The 22,838-nt window shown below is 36.8% G+C and overlaps 2 protein-coding genes across 3 annotated transcripts in view; one reads left to right on the plus strand and one right to left on the minus strand.

The window, feature by feature from the left end:
- Positions 1–22,391, minus strand: part of LOC129789915 (uncharacterized) — a 54,413-nt gene extending 32,022 nt beyond the window's left edge. For both annotated transcript variants that reach the window (XR_008750515.1, XM_055827040.1), the window contains exon 1: positions 21,990–22,391. The gene's annotated coding sequence lies outside the window, so the exon portion shown is untranslated. The remainder of the gene's footprint in view (positions 1–21,989) is intronic.
- LOC129791242 (uncharacterized) lies at positions 344–12,935 on the plus strand. Its single transcript, XM_055829311.1, has 4 exons — positions 344–443; positions 9,339–12,176; positions 12,708–12,841; positions 12,906–12,935. Exons 1-4 carry the CDS (start codon positions 344–346, stop codon positions 12,933–12,935), a joined length of 3,102 nt encoding a protein of 1,033 aa, XP_055685286.1.
- Positions 22,392–22,838: the final 447 nt, after the last annotated feature.

A 22,838-nucleotide genomic window follows, 5' to 3' on the forward strand; every position in this document is an offset into this window, starting at 1 on the left:
AATTACAACTGTGGTTATTCCAACTGCTTCAGAGAGTGAATGTGTGTTGTGTTCTTGGGCCATGTAAGAAAAAAAAAACAAGCACCACAAGTTCAGTGCTTAGGAAAGATAATTTAGCATGAATGATAATGGGAATTGGATAAATGGAGCAGTTGTTCTCATCTTTCTTCGTTGGTGGGACACACCAACACTGAATTTCACATCCAAACCACCGACGTTGTGACAACTCGAGGTTGAGAAGAGTCTCGCAAGTGTTTTTCATTGCGGAACTTTTAGTATTTAATGCCCATAGTGTTCCATTGTAATCGTGTGTGATCACGCAATTTACAACAAAGCACCGGATATGTCTTCTCAATTGACACAACCATCGAGCCCCTCAATCCCACGCATCTTCTCTAGATTTAGTTCGTACCTCTTCTCAATTCTCTTCCATATGGATGCAGGTTAAACATTTGAAGCTCACTGTTCCGCGATTTGGTCTCCCTTTTATTGCTACTATATATAATGTATGTATGTTAGCTTCCTTGGGAAGTGAGAACTTTTATCCTTTCACCATAAATGGCAAATATGTATCATGTTATGTTGTATTACTTTGTTACAAAATGATGATTTTATCCCTTATCTCAGCAAATATATTTTTCAACACTCCCAACAGCATTTTACCCTGATATAAGACGACAGAGTTGCTGCCAGACATTTCAAGTATTTTCACCAAGATTCATTCCGAGTGAGCGCTCAATGTGTATAAGAGAGTCGTAAAGAAATTATATGCAATTATTAAATTATTACCTACTATTGCTGTAATGAAGTATGTTATGTATACTATTGTCATAAAGATGTTGAATGTAACCGCAATCAAAATGTAACTTCTCTAAACTTGCTTGATGATCTGAAAATCAACTAATTAATCTTTATATGCAGCAAAACTCTAACATTTTTATCTCATAAAAATCTTATTTTATTCTATGATTTATGTATCATTGATAGGGAATGATTTTACCCCATTAACTCCTTAAAGACAGTAAGGAATTCAGAGAATTCTTAATGGTTCTTCATGGATTAAAAGGAAAAAATCCAATGTAGATATATAGCAAAATACTAGGCTGTAAATCCGAATTTCCACAACCATCCCAAAAATTTCTTTCTTTTTGTTTCAAAGACTTAATCCATAAAATATTCCCTAAGAAAAGATCATTAATTTTCTCACTGAAATAAATGATTATAAAAGTCCCCCGCCATGCCATCTTCTTATCCTTGAAGACATAACTCCGCATATGGGTCTAAAATATAGAATTTCACGCCTTTTTGCTTGGATTGTATTAAATTCTTTACTACCTACTACCAAATGCAGAATGTTAAATCAAATAAAATCCATATGGAAAATTTATGATGAGGAATATAAATTTTATCTCCCATCTGGCGCACAAGTGACAATTTCAACTCCATCCTAGGTTGTTGTATATACGAAGAGCGCCCACCCACCTGTTTATCAATAAACCAACGTGCGATGTTTTTACTCTTATTTCCTTCTTTTTGTTCCACGCAGTCCCCCTTGTGTTGGCTTTCACCTCAAATTTCATACATTTTCCCCGGGGAACCTATTTAATTTAACACACCTACAATATTACACCCAGGAAGCACGCAAAGCGACATTTTACCGTCACTCCTGATGGGGTTCAAATTGGATACAGGGTGCCGAAGAAAGCTTATACGTGGAAAACACAAAAGGGAAAACATGGGAGGTTTTCTTTACAAATCATTCCATCCCATTTGTGGGGAAAAGCTAAAATACACAGCTAGCATACCTTTCTAGGTATATAATGTATGGATTTCAAGGTGTGGAATTTGGGTGGTAAATCTTCCGTTTCTTGAATAACAAATTCCCCAAGGAATTGACAATGGAGCCAAAGTAGTGAAAATACCTTTTGTCATCTTTCAACCAGAGGAGCACCTTTCTTCATCCCAACCTGCATGGTTGGTCAAAGAGACGAGAAAAGTCAGATGGAATGTGAGGTGGAGGAAACAAACAATATGGGGGAGTCACTTGGGGAATCAGGTGACAACGGAAGCAACAGCAAAGAATGCAAATGCTACGGGAGTCAATTTATAAATCTCCATCATACTGCAATTGTGTCTGGTTTAATATTCAAATAGTGTTCACATGCTGTCAACGATGGAGGATGAAGGAAGTCTTTTACTTTTCGACACCCAAATGATTTCCCCTTCGCTTCGGTATGGCCTGAGCATTCGTGTCTTTGGCATTCCGCAGAGGTCAATTTTCAATCGAAACTTTCAATGCAAGCAAACCCATGGTACTCAGTGGTGCGTGTAATAAAGCGTGAGAATGAGAAATTGAATCCTTCTTGGGCTGTTTTTCTCCCATACGGATGGAATCGGCATGATGACCACAAGAATGTGTAATTGAGACGCTTCCTCCCCCTTCCGCTATAGTTGAGCAATTCTTCAATCTCCATGAATTTATTTCTCAATTTAGCATCACATTGCTAAATTATTTCGTGACAATTTGAATCTTTTTTCCTGCTTTTTCTTTAAAAAAAAAAAACTTTCAGAAGTCGTGGAAGAGCTTAACATTACAAAAGAAATTGGAAATCAGAAGAATTCAAAGAGAGAAAAAAAGTAAATCCGATAAATCAATTTTAATTTAATTTTTTAGAGAACATTTGAAATGACCAATGTGCACAAAATAATGATGATGTTCGTTTTATTGGTTAAATTCTCTACAATAGGATATCAATTTTCCTAATAAAGCAAAATTAATTAATGGGTACTACATGAATAAAGAGGTGTTCTCATCAATTACAATGAAATGTTCCATTCAAATTATTGATGTAGCATAATGTTGAAATAATAGGGCTTAAACATACACTATTGTGTCAATAATAAAGCATTTATAAACAGTGGTAACGACATTAATTATTTGATTACTATTTTACTCATGATAATTAGAGTTTTTCATTGATTTTGTAAACCATTTAAAATAAACATTATTATGCGAGTATTGCAACAGGTTAAAAAATAAACAAATTATATATAATATATTGTGATGTTAATTTAAACATAAATAGCGCATAGAAAATTTTACTAATGCTTTTGGGATTTTTCTCTTTATGTTACCTTACTTAATAAAGCAACAATGGTACGAGAATATTTTTTTAAGACCTTTTTTTATATAAAAAAAAATGAAGGTGGTGAATGACAAAAACAATCAAGAAGGACCACCATTGTTAAGACAATTACCTATCTTTCAACCATAAGTAGTGAACAGTGGTAGTCTGACCACAGTTTATAGTTGAGAGTTCTGTTTTATGAGAGGCATGTTTTTAGTGTTTTAAAGATTCCAAAAAACATCTAATTTGATTACGATGAATTATAACGACGCTATCTAAAGTACCGCAGACACAATTCTACTGCAAAAAGCATATCTATCCAATAATTCTCGCGTTCTTATTTATGTGCTTTCAACACTACCGCATTTATGTGGAACCTGAGATAGTGTCTCTCTGGAAAATGATGTGAAAATCCTCGCGCAGAGGATTTAAGCAAAAAGTGTTATGTATATGGAATAGAAATGAATGCATTTCAAGCTAAATTCACAAGAACAATTCTCAGAGCCTCAAAATTCCATGAATTCCACGCGAGATGCTGTAAAATGCTTTTCAGCTATGCATCTGCATTGCTCTCTGCCATATAATCCACTTGGCTGCAACACTCGCCGCGTAATTTCATATATAGATAAATACCATAATTGCAATGGCTTATATACCCACCATGCGCTCTTTTCCCACCCAGCAGTGACACTAAAATGCATTAACGTTTTTCCACCGCATGTGACTCTGTGTGCTACATTTGATGCAAACAATAACCACAAAATTAATGATCACTTTTTCTTATGAATCTCCCAGTTAGACACCCTCGATTGGGAGAACTAAAGCAACCACGAAGAACTCCCAACAATGTGAATTGTCTCTGTGATATGTATATGAATTTTATTTCAAGCAAAAGAAATATAAAATTATATTAAAATTCTCACGCTTTGCATCTTTTTCCCACCTTGATTTTAGTTCATGTCTCCCTTTTCTTAGTCATCGTGCGCCAAGCAGAAAAAAAGTCATTGTACAATGGTACTGATCCCATTACCTCAATGACTAATGGTTTATTATGTGCGCTCATATCTTCCAGCAAAAAGACATTGGTCAGGGAAAAAAAGAAAGAAATTGCCGATGAAAAACTTTCACGAACAAGCTTGTAGATCACAAATTGAATAATTATATGAATTGGAATTTAATTTGCACCACACCGTCAATTGATCAATCAATTTGTCATAATTATATTCGCAGCAGGAAGCAGCAATTAGAAGATACGCACTGTGTGTTAGGAAATGCCGGCCCCATAAGACGGGGAAAAGAATAGAAATTCAACTGACGGAGAAATTTTCATCCTCAATCGATATTTGAATGAATAGAATATCCCAAAATGTCTTTGGGTAACTTTATGCTCATCTCTATGATGTGTTCTGGAATGGAGTTGCCCACGCTCGGCATTCCTTCGTACGATTTGATGAACCAAGGTGATAATTTTGTTAGACAAGAGGTTCCCATAGACAAATTGTTATTCAACCCAATCTAATTCTATTTTCTAATTAGAGAATAAAATTAATAAGGCAATAAAAATTCAAATCCACCACTGAGAAAATTGAATGTTGAACAAGAAATTAATGGTTCATTTAATTACATTTGAGTTTCGATTATGTGTTTTGGAAGCAAATGTATTTAGGCACATTAGCAATTTAATTGCTGAATGCCATAAGAAAAAAACATAGTTTTGAAACTAACAAAAAATAAATGATAATTTCATTAAAAATATTCTTTGGATTCAGAATGACGAAAGTTTTTAATGGGAAATTTCATAGAGAAAAAGTAGATAACATATATGCTGTTCTTGGCATATTTTGTAATGTCCTAAAGAAAACTTGGAGAACAAGGCGGTAGAAAACTTTACATAAGTTTGAGATAGTTCTTTTTTAATTGAATAAAATGTAGAAATGGGAAAACTTATAAATTTTTAATCTCTTGTCAGGAGAAAAGTGTTTTTTCAACAAGCTCTAAATGAATTTGCCGTTAAACGAATTTTCTTAATTTTCCATCAACAACATAAATCTCAGCAAATTGTAAAAGCTTCAAGAGCTAAGGAATGAGAGGAGTGAGAAAGAATTGATTTTTTTCTTTCAAACGGAAAGAATTGCATTCACTGAAATAAATTCAAAAAGGATAATCGATAAATTTTTCAATATCAAACAGGTAATATAACTGTTGCATTTTCCAATGAGATTAAACCTCCCATAAATCTCAAAAACTATTTTGCAAAAAATACAACTCAGCACCATTTCGTAATCTAATCAATCACTCAGATCCTTGCCAAAAGTATTAAACGTAGCAGAGAGAAAGTCGTAAAAGTCTCTTGCATTCTGTCAACCACAAACTTTCTGTGTGAGTAAAGTAAAATTAATTCATACCAAAATGTGCTGATATTGAAAATGTTTGTGGAAAATTTCTCATCTGACTGAGACATGTGAGGAAATTTATTAAAGAGAATAAACCACGTGAATTCCCCAAATGATATTTTCCAGCTTTTCTATACTATAAACTTTCAAGTTTATATAGAAGCGAAATTAGAATTTCTCTTTATTAACTTTTGATAGACACACTCACACAGGAAACTTTGAATATAATTTCAATTGCCCAGAGGCATGGGGTCATGCTGAAAGTGCGGTTAAATTTTATGACACCACCGAACACTGCATGATAACTATCCTAAACTAAATGTATGAGTTTGGTGGTCAGGAAATGGTGATGTGCATCATTCAAACCCTTTGCTTATATAGCATCCATATATGATGAAAGTTTCCTGGGTGGAAGGAGATTTTCTCCAGTATTTGTGGTCTTGGCGTTATTTCCTTTAAGGGATTTTCTTCAAAGCTTCATACTTCGGAACAAGGCAAGACAACCACACAGTGTGGTTTTCCACCCCCTTCTCAAGGAAAAGTAATTCGAGGGTTGAGCCACTCCCATATCTCTGTGTTAGGGTGTCGTAAGTCATAATGCGGATGGGGCTATACTGCAGTGTCTCGAGGCGAAGTCAACGTCCCGCACACTAAAAAGCTGGGAGGGTCTCTGTGACTGCCTCCTCGACTTTGGTCAATTAAGTCTAATTAAAAAAGAACATCGACCGGAAAATGCATTGACTTGCGCAAGATATTTGTGTGGGGGCTTCACCGCATCGGAGGTGGGCTCTCTTTTGACACGTGTCGCGTGTGTGGGATGAGGGAGAGACCTTGTTTGGCAATTTTTTATCTTCAAACTCTCTTCAAAATATCCATATATTCCTCCTATGGGCTGTAAATTAAATTCTCTGTCGCTCCCTTTAGGTGCATTTGCGGTGAAGTTGAAAAAAACGAGTCATTCTTTGTGACAGTTGTTGAATTTTCTCAATGAGCCCACACATATTTATATAGAATATGCGCCATATGGCTCCCAGCCGTACCTTTCCTAATATCAGAAATCCATTCACCAGTTTTTGATGGATTCACCCACACTCGCCAAAGGCCCCCGATTTCATTCATTTCTGACCACACATCGCACATCCCACACATCGCATAAACACTTTTCTCATACAAACACCTTTCCACCCAACATTGTATTACCCTAAATTATAGCACGAGTTTTTTTTAAGAGCTGCTGCTCAATCTTGCCATTCACACCATTCCGTGTGACAAGTTGTATGCCGAAGAAACTGGATCTACGGCATTTTTTCCCCTGCCGAACGTCTTGGAAATCAAGAATGAAACCTTCAAATATTGTGAAATATATCACACTAAATTGATCCACACAGGTAATTATCACGGAGTCCACCCGGCAATCAATTTGAGAAATTCCAAGAATTTCAACATCCGAAGGAGCATCTCCTCCAAAAATGTCGTAAATTTAGATAACAACCACACGGAGAATTTCCTCAAAGGTGCGTTATATTGTTAGCATTCAATCCCAGGCAATATATATGTAGGTATAGGGGTAACCCGAATAATTCTGATTAATGAAACCTCCTCTTGTTGAGTGTCTCTGTCTGGTTTGTCTGCGATGGGAAAAAGGTGCACGAAAGGAAAGAATTTCTTCCTTCAAAAGGTATTCGATATCTAATTCAATTTAGTAGATTCCTCTTTCTGTTGCCAGGTAAATTGAGATAACAATTAAATTCCAACCACATGTTTATCCACCTAGTTATAGGATTTGGTCATTTCACAGCGCATAGCTATCTCGAATTAATTAAATGGTCATAAAAAGCATAGAGTGGAGAGGGAAAAACATATTTTAGACTTTGGGCGGTTTAATTGATTTCAAACAGGTTCAATCAGCGTGATTATACGTTTATTACGTTGAGTAGGTGAATATAGTTTAATGAACTAGAAAAGCTCTAATTACATCAATAAGAGGTGCACTAGAATATAGTTTTATTGTGATATTTTTAGAACAAAAATTTTGCAGAGATAAAATCTAATTAGGTTATCAGGAAATTTCTGTTGCAAATAAGAAGCAAAACTATTACTTTTTAAAAGTAATAGTTTATACCCAAAAATATTTTAAAAGAAAAAGTGACTAATTAAATCTAAAGCAAAAGCAAAGTGTGGAATATTGGTGATTTCATCTCCCGAAAATTCTTGGAAAGTTTAATCAAAAGTTTGTTTTCTTATTCATAAACCGCATGGCCCAGAAGCTCGTGAAGAATTCACAAAATCTTTATTTGAAAAGTTTCCAAGTATTTTATTCATGAGGGTGCTTGGTGAATATTTTTTTGCAATTTTATTGTATTTAATGTGTCTATTGCACTTTATTCTTTCACACCAGTGTGGCACTATGTGTCTCTTCTTATATTGCATTAAAAGAAACATTTGTGTGAAAAGAAGTAAAAAAAAAATGTGCCCACCAGCTATATTTGCGTCACCCTCTGCTAAATTGCAATTTATTCTTTTATATTGTTGAGTATGATGAAATTTATTTATATTCACAACACATTTGAGTGATCTTGGATGTAATATTTAAAGAATTATTCTCAAGAACATCTCAGCAATTTTTCTTTTCTTTTTTTTTTCTTCAAGAGTTTTTGTTGTTGCTAAAGTGATTTGGCGGTTGTGAAAATGAATTCTTTTACTTGAGAGAATTTTTATAAAGAGTGCACTTTTTTTTGCAATGTTCTCAAAAGAATTTTTTTTAAAAAGTTATTTTATATTTCCTTGTAAATGCTGCATGTCATGCAGAAGCGGGGGCTTTTGTGCATTCAATATCTCTCACCGAAAGAAAGAATTCTCTGACCTCTTAACTAATTTTCCGCCATATATGTATAAGCGAGATCAAAAGGGAAGAGGAATCAACATTATTGTTAATTGATGAACACTTGCGAATTATGTCAAAGTGAATTCTTCATCCAATTCTTTTTTCACAGCACTTAATTAAGATATTTCCCTTTTGTGTTTGCCATCTGTGGATTTCTTTTTTTCTCCTCTCCTTACTTACAAGATGTATAAGCCATGATCACATTGGAACACAATGGTTTGGTGATGCAAAAAAATCCCCAGTGGGTTATATACATTTTTTATGTGGTACTGAAGAGACAACATGTAGCAGAAAAATTAATTGCCATGATTCAAGAGGATACACAATTTTCCATCATTGCGATTCCCCACATGGAGGAACAAAATGACTAGACAAATCATTAAAATTTAAGCTTCTTTTATGATCACACAAGTGGAATAACCTCCTCTTCCATCTCTCCGTATAATGCGAGATGACAAAAAGTTTAAATGACAATTCTCCATGGACAATTTAACGTTGGAAAAGTCTCTCATTTCCACAGTTAATGTTGGACTTTTTCTTCACCAAAATTCACGCAACAGTATATAGTAATTTAAATTAACTATCATTTAAGAGAAGGTTTTGACCATCAGAAATTTCAATATATTATGGCTATAGCACAGCCAATATTATTTGAGAAAGCAATTTATTTTTATTTATCTGTTGAATTTTCCCACGATCTTTCCAAAACAACATGTTTGTTAGTGACGATAGCTGCTTGGCGCCTCCCCACCGAGGGATTGTTCGCTTTGCGCGGGAAAATTCAAATTATTCAAACAAGTAGGCCTTGCATTTTGTGTCTTGGCAATGTCAGAAATATATAAGAAGTTTTCGTGAACACTACGCAAGCTACTCTAGACATTTTGAGGGAAAAATTGGCCAATAACAAGAAAAAGTTGGAAAAATTCTCTTCAGAAGTTGGTGACCTTCAAGATGAGACGGCTCTACGAGATCTTTTCGCATTGCGGGAATCGTATGATCGTATTGGAGAAAAATTTGCGCAGCAAACCCAAATTCTCATTCTACAAACCACCACTGGAGCTGGAAAAACTGATCTGAAAAATGAAGCCAAGGAAGTTGCTTCTCAGTGTTCCTTAGCGGAAGAAGAAATTACCAATTTGATTGCCCAAGTGAAGGTCAATAGGTCTCTCAACAAGACGGAGGAATTAACAATAAATCAACCAGATTTTTCTGTGCTCATCAATGCACTTACCGACAACATAAATGAGCAAAAGAAGCAACGTGAAGCTGACTCTGAGAACATGAAACAATTTTTCAGAGCTCAGGAAGAACAGATGAAATTGATGTTACCTTCTGGTGGACCAGCCATCGTCGAAGAAGTGGAGAGAATAAAACTTCCGCAATTTTCTGGCGATTATCTGGAGTGGAAATCATTTCATGATGTGTACGTCTCGGTGGTGCACTCCAATCGCAAATTTTCCAACATCCAGAAGATGAATTACCTCAAATCTGCTCTCAAAGGCGATGCAGCTCTTGTCATCAGTCATCTTACAATATGTGAGGAAAACTACAATGTGGCTTGGTCAGCAATACTGCGTCACTACAACGACAAACGCTCAATGGTGGCAGCACACATAGACACTTTCATGAAGCAATCTTCGGTGTCTCAACCATCAGCAGCTGCCATCAAGAGGTTGCAAACTACTTCATCATGTGTCATCCAGACGTTGGATTCGCTCTCGGTATCCCAGAAGGATCCCTGGATCATCAATCATGTGCTTTCAAAGCTGGATCCAGAGACAAAATCCTTGTGGGCCCGAGAAAAGTTCGATGACATCCCATCTTGGACACAATTCGAGGAGTTTCTCATCAACCGTTGGCGTGAGTTGGAACAGTATGCTCTCTTCAATCCTAAATTGTCAGGTAATCAGGGAAAAAATTCAAATAATTGTGATCAGAAGCACAAATCCGATAAGAAAAAGCTTTCAAGTCACACTGCCTCCAAACAGGAGACACAATCGCTTTGCCCTTATTGCCAAAAATCACCTCACAAGTTGTACAGGTGCAAAACTTTTATTGCTCTGCCCATTTCGAAGAGAATTGAAGCTGTACGCTCTTTAAGCTTCTGCCCAAATTGCCTTTCTGAAAAGCATAGCATTGAATCTTGCAAATACCAATCATGCAAACTGTGCAACCAGAAGCACAATCGACTTTTGCACGAATCACAAATTGCTTCTGGACCTGTAGAAAGTCACTCTCGTGGGCCCCCAGACAGTAACGCGCCGCCACTGTCAGCAAATACCTCCTATCAATTCAATCCCAATACAATGGTCTCATCAACTCCAGCCTCTTACAATTGTGTAGATGATGATGGCAGGGTGAATTCAAGGGTTTTGTTGGCAACAGCCATGGTGCTTGCATACGATATTCACAATCAACCACATGCTTGTCGTATGCTCTTGGATGCAGGTTCTCAGGTTAACTTTGTAACCACCAGTTTGTGTCAGGATTTGCGTCTCAAACAATCTACTGCAAACCTTACAATTGAGGGCGTTGGATCTGCTACTCAATACTCCCGTTACACTACCACTCTTCGCATCTCACCCCTTCACGGGAACTCAAATGAAGTCTACTCGCTTGAATGTGCTGTGTTGAGACGCGTAACGAGTGAACAACCAAATTGGAATATTAATCTGACCAATATTCACATTCCACAGAATTATCAGTTGGCCGATCCTCAATGGCATGTCACCCGTCCTATTGATATCCTCGTTGGGGCTGCCCTGTTCTTTGAAATTGTTGGTGGTCAGATTCTCCGGTTGGGTGAGGGACTTCCCATTTTGAGAGATTCAACTTTGGGTTGGCTTGTAGTTGGCTCTATCGATCAACCACAATTCGCCACATCCAGTTCCTCTTATCAAACTGTTGTGTGCAACACAACTTCTGTTGAGCAACTTGATGCTAGTATCCGGAAGTTTTGGGTTACTGAGTCCCTTCCAACACAAACTGTAACTGAAATTGAACACCAGGAAGTAGAAGAGCTCTTCTCTTCCACAACGACACGATCCGATGAGGGGCGTTATGTTGTACACTTTCCCCTCAACGATAATGTTTCTAATTTGGGTTCAAATCACCGAGCGGCTCTTCGTCAATTCTATTCGTTGGAATCGCGAATGCGTAATCATTACCCTGATCTTCATGATCATTATTCTCAAATTTTTGAGGAGTATCTGGCTAAGGGTATTATCGAAAAGGTTCCTCACGAAGAGATTCACAATCCTTCCTTTTACATGCCCTATCACTGTGTCATAAAGAAGGATGCTCGATCGACTAAATATCGCTTTGTCTTTAATTGCAGTGCAAAATCTGAGACAGGTTTCAGTCTGAATGATTGCTTGAAAATTGGTGCTGTGGTTCAGCCACCCCTCTATTCAGTGCTACTGAGATTTCGCAGATTTCCATTCGCTGTCACATCAGACATTGTGAAAATGTATCTCCAAATTCTGCTTCACTTGCCTCATAAGGACTTGCTAAGATTCCTATGGCAATCAAAGACAGACAAATGCGTCCAATCATATCGTTTTCGCACGATATGCTTTGGAGCTTCTGCTTCTCCTTTCCTCGCAACTCGTGTCCTGGCACAATTGGCTGCAGATGAGGGTGATAAATTTCCCTTGGCAGCTTCCGTTCTCACGTCTAATTGTTACGTGGACGATTGTTTGCTATCCGTTCCAACAGTTGAAGAGGCAATTGAAACTATGCAGCAATTGACTGCGATCTTGAAGAGTGCTGGTATGGAGTTGTCAAAAATCAGGTCAAACATTGATGGATTTGCTCAATCAGAAGAGACTGACATGTCCTTTGTTGATTCCATTAAAACCCTTGGTCTTCATTGGCATCCAAAATCAGACATTTTTCGATTCAAGATCAACCTTCCTGAAATTTCACTGGACTCCACCACAAAGAGAAAAATCATGTCAACAATTTCGAAACTCTTTGACCCTTTGGGATTGATTGGCCCAATCATCACAGTTGCAAAATTGATTCTCCAAGAAATTTGGAAACTGAAACAAGATTGGGATGAGATCATTCCCCTTGATTCTCTACATTCTTGGCGGCAGTTCATTGAAAATTTGCCTGAAATCGAAAATATTGACATACCCAGATGTGTCTCATCTTTGTCCTCAGTTGAGTCTTGGGAAATCCATGTCTTCTGCGATGCTACTACTTCTGCATACGGAGCGGTGTGTTTCTTGGTGTGCGAAGATAAGCATGGAAATCGCACTTCACAGCTTCTTACTTCGAAATCTCACATCTCCCCAGTGAATAAGAAAAAGAAAAAGGGTAAAATTGATAATGAGGAATTCGAGAATATTGATCCTGCGAAGAAAGATGAAGAAATGGAATTAACTGTTCCAAAGGCAGAATTGAGTGGGGCACTTCTTGGGGCTGAATTGGCACAAACCGTGTCACAATGTCTAAAAATTGACTCATGTTTTCTTTGGACTGATGCAATGGTAGTGCTTTGCCAAATCAACAATCCCAATGTAAAGCGTGAGGTCTTCGTGAAAAACAAGGTTTCAAAAATCCTCAAAATCTCCACAAGCGACCAATGGCGTCATGTGCCCTCACAAGAAAATCCAGCTGATATTCTCTCTCGCGGAGCAAGTCCTGAGAAATTGAAAAACGCGGAGATTTGGTGGAAGGGTCCTCAATGGCTCACTAAAGATCAATCTTATTGGCCCAAACCCTTCTCCCATTCATCCTATCGCGAAATTTCACTTACGAGCTCTCAGTGTCTTGTGACACCAACTATTTCCCGTGACCCAATAGATTCAACTGGAAAGCCCTTTGTTTCGCTTCATGAGTACTTGATGCTGCGATACAGCAGTCTTGATAAAATCAAATCTGTCTTGGCTACAGTGATATTCCGAGTAATCCCTCGATTCAAAGCCAAACGGAAAAATACTCGCATAACCCGAAGTACTCCCCCATTGCCTAGTGGTCGTCCTACTATTTCTGAGTTACGGACCGCGGAGCATCTTTTGGTCAAGTGGGAACAGGTGGCTCACATGGATGATGTCCGCCGTGCTATCATTGATGGTTCATTGAATACTAAGCGAAGGTTCAAGAAAATTCGTTCATTGCGTCCCTTTTTGGATTCGAATGAAATAATTCGCGTTCGTGGCCGACTTGAACATTCTTATGCACCTTTCGATACCAAACATCCAATGCTCCTTCCTGATGGTGCTTTGGCGGAAAAATATGCCGCAAGGGAGCACATCCTTACACTCCACTCTGGTCCACAACTACTTCTCGCGTCCATCCATCAAAAATATTGGCCATTAGGAGGTAGTCTTCTAGCTCGTAAAATCTACCGATTGTGCATAAACTGCATCCGTGCCAACCCTCCAGTACCTGAGCAATTGATGGGTGACTTGCCCCAGCCTCGAGTGGAATATGTCGCTGCCTTCCATTCAACTGGAGTAGATTACGCAGGTCCCGTGTTGCTAAAAATTGAAGGTCGTAAAGGTGTTGTGTACAAAGCTTACATCGCAGTTTTTGTTTGTCTTTCAACTAAGGCAATTTACCTTGACATTGTAAGCTCCCTTTCAACTGATGCCTTTTTGGCTTGTCTCAAACGCTTTGTCAGCACTCGAGGTTCACCAAAGCGGATGTACTCGGATAATGGCACCACCTTTGTGAAGGCAAATAAGGAATTGAAGTCACTGTTTCATAGCAAAGATTTGCAAAATCAGCTCCATCCTTACCTCGCTACCAAAGGAATAGAATGGTGTTTCCAACCTCCTCGTGGTCCGCACCATAATGGCTTGTGTGAAGCTGCGGTGCGCTCTTGTAAAACTCACTTGAAGAGGGTACTGAAGGGTGCTACTCTGACGTTCGAGCAAATGATGACTATTTTGAAGCAGGTAGAAGCGGTGCTTAATAGTCGTCCCTTGTTCCCACTTCCAAATAATGCAGATGATCCACTGATTCTCACTCCGGGTCACTTTTTGAAACTGGAAGGTCTTCCGCAACTTCCAGATCCCGACGTCACTGCTTGCAAGTTCAACCGGCTCGATAAATGGCAAAAACTTCAGCACTATGTGCAACATTTTTCTCAAAGATGGAAAAAGGAATATCTTCATACTTTGCAAACTCGTGCTAAGTGGTGTGTTCCAACATCAAACATAAAGATAGGCGATGTTGTTTTGTTTGTTGAAGAGCTGATGCCTTCCACTCACTGGCCTTTGGGGAAAGTTATAGATGTTTTTCCTGGGAAAGATGGTAATGTCAGGGTGTTGAAACTAAAGACTGCACGGGGCATCTTCACGAGACCAATAACGAAGGTGGTTCGTTTGCCGATCAGTGACGCGGGGACTGATGAGGACCCAAGTATTTGATATAATTTAAACAGTTTCAATTGATCTTAAAATTGGCAAAGCCTCATAAATACGCGTAAACATGAAATGAAGTAAGTGGCTTGAGGACTTTTCCTTTAAAGATTTTCTTGCTGAATTGCTAAACCCCTTTTTAATTGTTAGGTTTATCTTTAATTTAATTTGAAGTTTAATTTCTAACATATAATTAATTACTTTCTTGAACTTTTCTTTTAATTTTAAGAATAGGTTAGTTTTTGCAAAGGGGATATGTAACCCTGATTTTTTCTTTTTTAATGTAATGATTATTAACGTAGTTTTTAGCTTTTTTCATAAATTGAAAGAGCATACTTTATTGTAAAGCGTATTGTTCACGACGCGGAGGATGTTCGCTTTGCGCGGGAAAATTCAAATTATTCAAACAAGTAGGCCTTGCATTTTGTGTCTTGGCAATGTCAGAAATATATAAGAAGTTTTCGTGAACACTACGCTCAATCATTAACTTACATTATAATTAATTAATAAATATAATATTCACAAATCAAGTGTAGTTTCACATAAAAGAAGGTGTTGGGCGCTCTGTTGCGTTGGAGGGCACAATTTTTGTGGCCCTCCCAGAGCCGGGTGATATCTCATACCAATTACAGGTAATTCCCCAACAGGGATGATTGCACTTTACACAAATTCTCCACAAGTTTGTCTATCATGGTTTCGTCAAATCCACATTACATCATAATAAGGAAGTTTGGTGTATCAAAATCCAGCTCTTAAAACTTAAAGTTTGCACCACCCTTAGGGCACACGTTTTCATTGTTTTATATGGGGAAAAGTTTATATACCACATTAATTGCCAAATCTTCATTTCAAGGGGTATTGTAGTGTAGATTGGTGCTGTATTACATCTTAATTATTAATTAGTAATGCATTATTCGTGTTTTTGAACTTGAGCATCATTCTTTTCAGCGCTTTCAGAATCATTTAGAACAATGAGAACAATTATAATGAAAAACGTAATTAAATAAATTGGTTTTTGATCAATTTTAAGTGCGAATTTATTATTTTTCAAACAAACAGATAAATTCAATTTTATGAATTAAAAAAAGATCAATTAATATACCATATTGTATGTATAATATTCATTTAATTTATTTCATATTTTTATTTGAATCAATTATTTAAATTGAAGATGAATGAATTTCAAATGAGAAATAATAAATGAATTATTCCGAGTATTTTTTTTGCTCTTAATATTTTAACTGCCAAGCCATTAAAAAATTTATTTAAAAGCGTTTTAAAGATTAATTTTTCCAATTCCCTTTTCCAAAATATTTTCACATTTTCAAGTCTGATTTTAATAAAAATTCTGTAATTGTCAATAAAGAATGTCAAGAAAATTGAAATTTGCAACTTTCCTTATCTCAATTTTCAATAATTTTAAACCCTGTGCTGTTTTTTCTTCATTCTGTTTTTTTGTGCATTTCCTCAAATTGCCAAAATATCAAAAACACGCCCTAGACTAAATTTCCGTCTACCCTGATGCATAATTAGTTGGTATACCACAATCGTGGCATACCAAGTATTGTAATCATCGGAAAAACCGACCACCTCAGATCGGGCTCAAACTTGGTATGAGCACGTTTTAGACATCCCACATTACGAAAATGGTGGTGGAAAATTTTTGATCCGGCCGGCCTGCCGGCCGGCCTGCCGGCCGGTGCGCCAAACTTTGGCTTATAACTCGAGAACAGTAACAGATAGAGACTTCCGGTTTGAAGTTTTCTATAGAAATGTGGGTGTAAAATTTCATTTTTTCGCATTTTCAAAATCCAAGATGGCCGCCGTCCACCATTTTGAAATACCGTCGACCAGTTCCCTTAAAGCTAGAGGTCTGAAATTTTAGTATGTTGTAGAGCTCAGTGAGATGTTTTCATCAACAAATCATACTTGAAAATCGGTCAAGCGGTTTAGCAAATATGGCGGCCTAAAGCAAAAAGTGTTTTTTCGATATAACTCGAGAACGGCTTGACCGATTTTGACCATCTTGGTATCAAATGAAAGGTATTGAGAAGCCCTACAACTGTCTAGAACATTTCAAGTTACAAAAACATCCGCAAGAGGCGCTAAAAACAAAAACAAAAATTGCCTAACTTTAAGGGGCTATATCTCCCAACATCTGTTATCGTTTTCCTTTAAATTTTGATATGTTGTAGCCTGACTCAATATCTTTCATCAGTCCAAAAATGAAGAAATTCTATGTTACCGTTTAGAAGATATAGCCATTTGAAAAATTCTTGAATTTGAAAAGTTCTAAGAGTCATATCTCTTGAACGGATTGTCCGATTTTGCTCAATTTGGTATCAAATTAAAGGTTTTGCAATTTTCTACAACTTTCTGGAACATCAGAAAACTCTAAAACCATTCCTTGAGGACAAAAAGTCCAAAAAACTGTTTTGGTCAAACAAAAATCCGCAATTTCGTGTTCTGGAAGTGACCTTGAAATGTATCGAAATATATGTCAAATTATAGCTTATTTCAATACCTTTCCAAAACTAGTCAAGAAATTTCTGTATGTGCAATAGAACTTGAAATATAACCATTTTTGTCTTTCGAATTGATGAATTTCATTAAAAAATCAACTTTGCCTACTAATACTACTTAAAAATTAAATTACAACGCATAGACTGACCCATCCGCGTTGTGGTATACCAACTCTAATAACTGGACGCGTTATGATTGACTTTTCTGTACAAATTGTAATTTCCATAAAAAAAAAACTTCAATAGTCAATTAAATTTTAATTTTAATTGAACATTTTGCTCCAGATGCTTCATTGAATTGCATTTTTATTTAAAAATTACTAAAGGGAAAATTTTGTCCACATTTAATCCTTGATTGAATATACATAGTATGGGTTTTCATTGGAATATGAAATAAATTGCATATTTTAATTGATGAAATGTAAATTTTTCACCTCATTCATTTTTTCTGTGATAGAAAATAAATTATATTTTCGCGAGATTAAATATCGCTGCTATTCCAATGAATTCAGCATTTTTTAATCAGTCAATGACTTTTTGTATGCTCAAAAAAAATCATCTATGCTTGACCAAACTCGCAAATGGTAAGAAATCACAATTTATTTAATTCATCGGCACTTCTCATCGATATCTCGCATAGCGCATTTATTACACATTTTTTGATTACTTCAGCATAAAATTCAATGTTTATTCACTCAATGTGATGAACCAACATTTTAAAGAATTTCTTTCTGATATTTGATCTATGATATAGAAGTTTCCACACGACTTTTTAGCTGTGATTCTTTCTTCAAAGAAGCACAGCTTCTGTGTACACTCTAAAATGCAAAGTCGTCAGATCGGGCTCAAACTTGGGATGAGCACGAATTAGGGTCCCCACATTCCAAAAAACGGTGGCGCCAAAAATCTTTCCGTCCGTCCGGCCGTCCGGCCGGCCGGAACCTTTTGCTGAATTACAAGAGAACGGTAATAGATAGAGACTTGCGGTCAACGGCAAAGTTCATATATCGGGTGGAAGACATCCGATTATAAAGTTAGATCCGACCCCCCACCCCCCCGTCCGCCATTTTGAATAACCCCCAAATTTTGTTTTCGCTATATCTCAGTCCCTGTAACAGCTAAAAATCTGAAATTTTGGTATGTTGTAGGGGCCTTCAAGACCTTTCCAACGATACCTCATTTTCGAAAATCGGTCAAGCCGTTTAGTCAATATGACCGCCACAATTTTTCATCGAAAATCGACCATAACTCGAGAACGGCTTGACCGATTTTGATCAACTCAAGCTCAAATGAAAGATATTAACGAGCCCTACAACTGGTCGGAACATCACAAATTCAAAAAATGACCGCAAGTGGCGCTAAAATCAAAAGCAAAATTTTCGATGAGTTTTCGATGAATATCTCGAGCACCGCTTTATAGATTTGCTTCATATTTTGATATGTTATAGCTGACTATAATATCTTTCACCATGCCAAAAATGAAGAAAATCTATGTAGCCGTTCCGGAGATATCGCTTTTTAAAGTTTACGTGTCATATCTTGAGCTAGTTAAGTCCCGCGCCCCGCGAAGCGGGGCGTTTTATATATACATATACAAAAGTAAAGTGAAATATATGTATATAAATGCATAGATATATACATTATATATACATATAAAAATGCAAAGATAAATATATATAACTGCAAAGATAAAAATTAAATATAGCATGGATGGAACAGTATAAAGCGAAAGAACGGTAAGTAAAACTTACGGGCTGTGATTCTTTCTTTGTCAGTAAAATGTGAAAATGACTGAAAATTGAGGATTGGCAAATTTTGAGGAAGGCTTTCTCGCGTACTGAATCACAGCCAACGCCCACGATTAAGGCTTCTCACAAAATTTCTGCGCGTTGGCTGTGATTCAGTGCGCGAGAAAGCCTTCCTCAAAATTTGCCCATCCTCAATTTTCAGTCATTTTCACATTTTACTGACAAAGAAAGAATCACAGCCCGTAAGTTTTACTTACCGTTCTTTCGCTTTATACTGTTCCATCCATGCTATATTTAATTTTTATCTTTGCAGTTATTTTTACCAGCTCTATCGTGTATTTATTTTCGTCAGTCGCACTGAGGTTATCTAAATACACACCACTTCAAATTACCACCAATATACTGACTGTGCTCCTTTTGATATGAAAAAAGAGGCTACAGAGAAAAAAAATTGAGAAATAGACCACAATCGATGGGAGAAGGGAAATTATATTGAATCAATATTTATATGAACACAAAAATTAAGTCTCCTTTCGAGGACCTTCCTGTGAATCTCCTTCTACACGTTGTGGGAAACATCTGCACATTTTTTCCATCCTTTTAGACATTAGGGGGGAGACTTGAAAAACAAACCCGGATGCCTCATCTGAGTCTCCGCGTATATTATGAGAAAATACCACGAGAATTTCTCCAATTCGCCACAGAGGCACAAAAAAAGTCAAAGCAAAAAAGAAAAGAAGAAACAAAGTATTGAGCAAATTAGTAGGTAAATTGCACTAAATGCATTTTGAATCATCCTCTTTAACTCATTAAGTCACACACAGATTTCTACATCTTCTAAACGGCAATTATCCGTAAGGTAACATTTCACTTAGCAGATATGCAATTAAATCAATGGACTCTGGCGCAATTTCTTTCATCTCCCGCCTTTTTTTTTCAACACCGCACCTTTTGTATGTCGGGCGATTTGAAAAATTACTTCCTCATTTCCAATTCTCATAAGCCATTTAATTTTCATCTCTGTGTGTTTTTTTTTTCACCTGCAATCGCAAAATGTATCTCAATGTGTTTGCACAATTCTGAGAAAAAAAATAGCTTCTTGTATTAATTGTTTGCGGTATGTGGAGAAAATTGAGGCATGGATTTTGCTGAATGCTCGACCTTGTGGTCCGAATTTAGTCAGATGAGACACACAGCACACGTAAAAATGCTAATGCGCATTGTTGGGAAGATCACAATGTAATTTGGAGATGGTAATCTGAAAAAAATTTGTACGCAGTATGACTTCCTGGTTCATACGACGCCATGTGTTTTGTGAAAATCTTCCTAAAATGTGATGCTGACTTTTTTTCAAATGTATGTTAATTATTGTTTTTTTTGTGTTTTTTTTTATTTAAAAAAAAAGAATAAAATAATTTTTAGAAAAATATTCAGAAGATTATGTTAACCCTTAAAAGGCCAAGGGGGGTCTTTGAACGACCCCAAAGCGATTAGCCTAATAATTGTTAATGATAGTTTTCCCATCAAGTCTAGATATACAGATCCGATAACTCCAGACTGAAAACTTTACTAGAAAATCGACTTCCTTTTAGGGTCGTTCAACGACCCCCTTGGCATTCTAAGAAAGCTAAAAGGACTTATCTTCCAAAGAGCTAAACACTTTTAAACTTAGGCTATGTAGTCGATTTTTTATACAATTCCATAATGATAAATTAACCCATTTCTAGAAAAATGGAGGTAGTGCTGCAAAGCGAAAGAACTGTAATAAATCAGAATTTATCCAAATCGATCAAAAAAGCGCCCTCTGTTTTTTTAATTTTCTTTTTCTTAAATTTCTTTAAAAATGGTTAATCTTCGTATTTTGTGATAATAATTTACTTTTCAAAAATTGGCAAAACTATTTCTTTATTGATCAAAAATTTCAAAATTGCTCAAATGGACCCTCTGCTCGTCTTCAGAAGCTCTATATTTAATTTTTTCTCATTAAATTACGCAAAAATGTCGCTCTTAACAATAAAAACGTCAAGGTTAAAATAAACTGAGTTCTTACGTTCTAAGTTCTTGTGCGCATAATATTTACTCAATAGCATCAGCATCAAATTTATGCATATTGATTGAAATTCCTTCACATTGCTCAACGGGATAATTTTTTTTCTTTAACAAAATAATCATTTAAGAAAATTTGTGCAAATATCCGTGAAGAATTTTCAAAGTATAATTTTTTGAAATTAAACGCATTTCTCTATTTTCACGGCAATTAAATGCGCGGGATTGATACTGATCAGCAAAAAACGCGTCAGTACCTCACACGGTGATCAGGTAAATAGACATGTGAAGCGGAATTACGTGGGTGACGGGAATTTACAAGATGAGGAGTTAAAGACAAAAAAAAAGAGCAGCAGCAGCATATTCTACGAAATGAGCAAAACAATTATGCAAGTATTGGTGGGTAAATAAATTAACAATTGAATTAATAAAGTAGCAGAAATATGACGACGACGACATTGATGATGATGTAAGAAGCGATTTAGCTGGAAAACAGCAACCGCACTTGGAATGTTTATAACGTTGGCACTGAAAGTGCAGCCTAAAAATCTCTTGGAAAAACCTCTTGGTCATACATATTTTCTACACGTTATGTATTTTCCAATGATTTCCAATTATGAGGGGAAAAACAAAAAAAGGCAGTAGTAGTAAATTGTCGGGTGAGTTGAGTTCATTATCATCTAAATTGTTACAAATTCCTCATCTTGAGAGAGTTGAAAATGATTCTTGTGTGTGATCTTTCGGGCACCGCATGATCTTTTCATCTTGCGCTTGGACGTTTGTTTTTTTCGGTAGGGATCTTTTTTGTCGCGACCACACTCTGGGAAGTATTTGAGCGCATTAATCGGGATGGAATGCTCTTGGGTTGAAAAGAAATGGAGTAGCTCTACTCACCCTGGGCGTCGAAATGCACAAAGATTTTATTCCCAAAAGAACTTTTCTCTCTTGGCGCGCTTGGCACTTCTTAATTGAATCACACACAAATCATAATTTTTTTATCAAGAATTTTTTTTCACTTTTTTTTGTTAATCTTCAATCTCTCACGGAGAAGACGCTCTCGTGGAAATATATTGTCGTTTGGTAGTTAATTGGATGGATTTCCTTATTAATCCTCTCACTGGTATTCACTATTAAATTATGATTGAATGAAGCAACAACAAAAAATTTGCACTGAACAACTGCGGATAAGTTCTTGGCGGGCACACGAGATGAGAGAAAACTAACACTTGGTGAGCGTTACGGAAACGACGTCTGAACAGTGAAGAGTCTTCAATAAAACTAAAAGCAGTGCATGTGGAATTGAGAGTCAGCACCACAAGCGATCGAGCGCTCCCACTACTCTAGCAGAAGCTTTTTTCATTCATGCGGGAATAGCGTATGGAGACGGAGACCACGAGAAATGAGAGTGGAAAGGAGAAGCAGAAATTATGGTTTGTTGTGAATTTTTCTACACACCCTCCTCGTATAGTGTTGTACCTTAATGTGATGAATGGAAACCCCCTCTGCGTGATCACACACCCAATTAACCCGCTTTAGGACACCCACAACCACCGTGAAAAGCACCCCGAAAATTGTCACGCACAAAAAGGCCACCAAAAAGCGCCCAGTTAATTCATGCGGAAAATTGCCCAGAATGACCAGCAATTTTGCAATGTTTCCTCTCATTACATTCCGCGTGAGCTTCCCCTTGAGCTCCTTTATTTCCTTCCACAAAAGCAGTGTCACACACAGAGGAATGACGAA

The sequence above is a fragment of the Lutzomyia longipalpis genome, chromosome 2 (genome assembly GCF_024334085.1).
Source record: "Lutzomyia longipalpis isolate SR_M1_2022 chromosome 2, ASM2433408v1".
Lineage (NCBI taxonomy): Eukaryota > Metazoa > Arthropoda > Insecta > Diptera > Psychodidae > Lutzomyia > Lutzomyia longipalpis.

Bases quoted from the DNA above. Each gene is read 5' to 3' on its own strand.
- LOC129791242 (XM_055829311.1), top strand. From the start codon at position 344: ATGTCTTCTCAATTGACACAACCATCGAGCCCCTCAATCCCACGCATC. The intron at 12,177-12,707 runs GTATGGAGTTGT...ACATCTCCCCAG, and splicing joins TGCGATCTTGAAGAGTGCTG to TGAATAAGAAAAAGAAAAAG. The intron at 12,842-12,905 runs GCACAAACCGTG...ATGCAATGGTAG, and splicing joins CACTTCTTGGGGCTGAATTG to TGCTTTGCCAAATCAACAAT.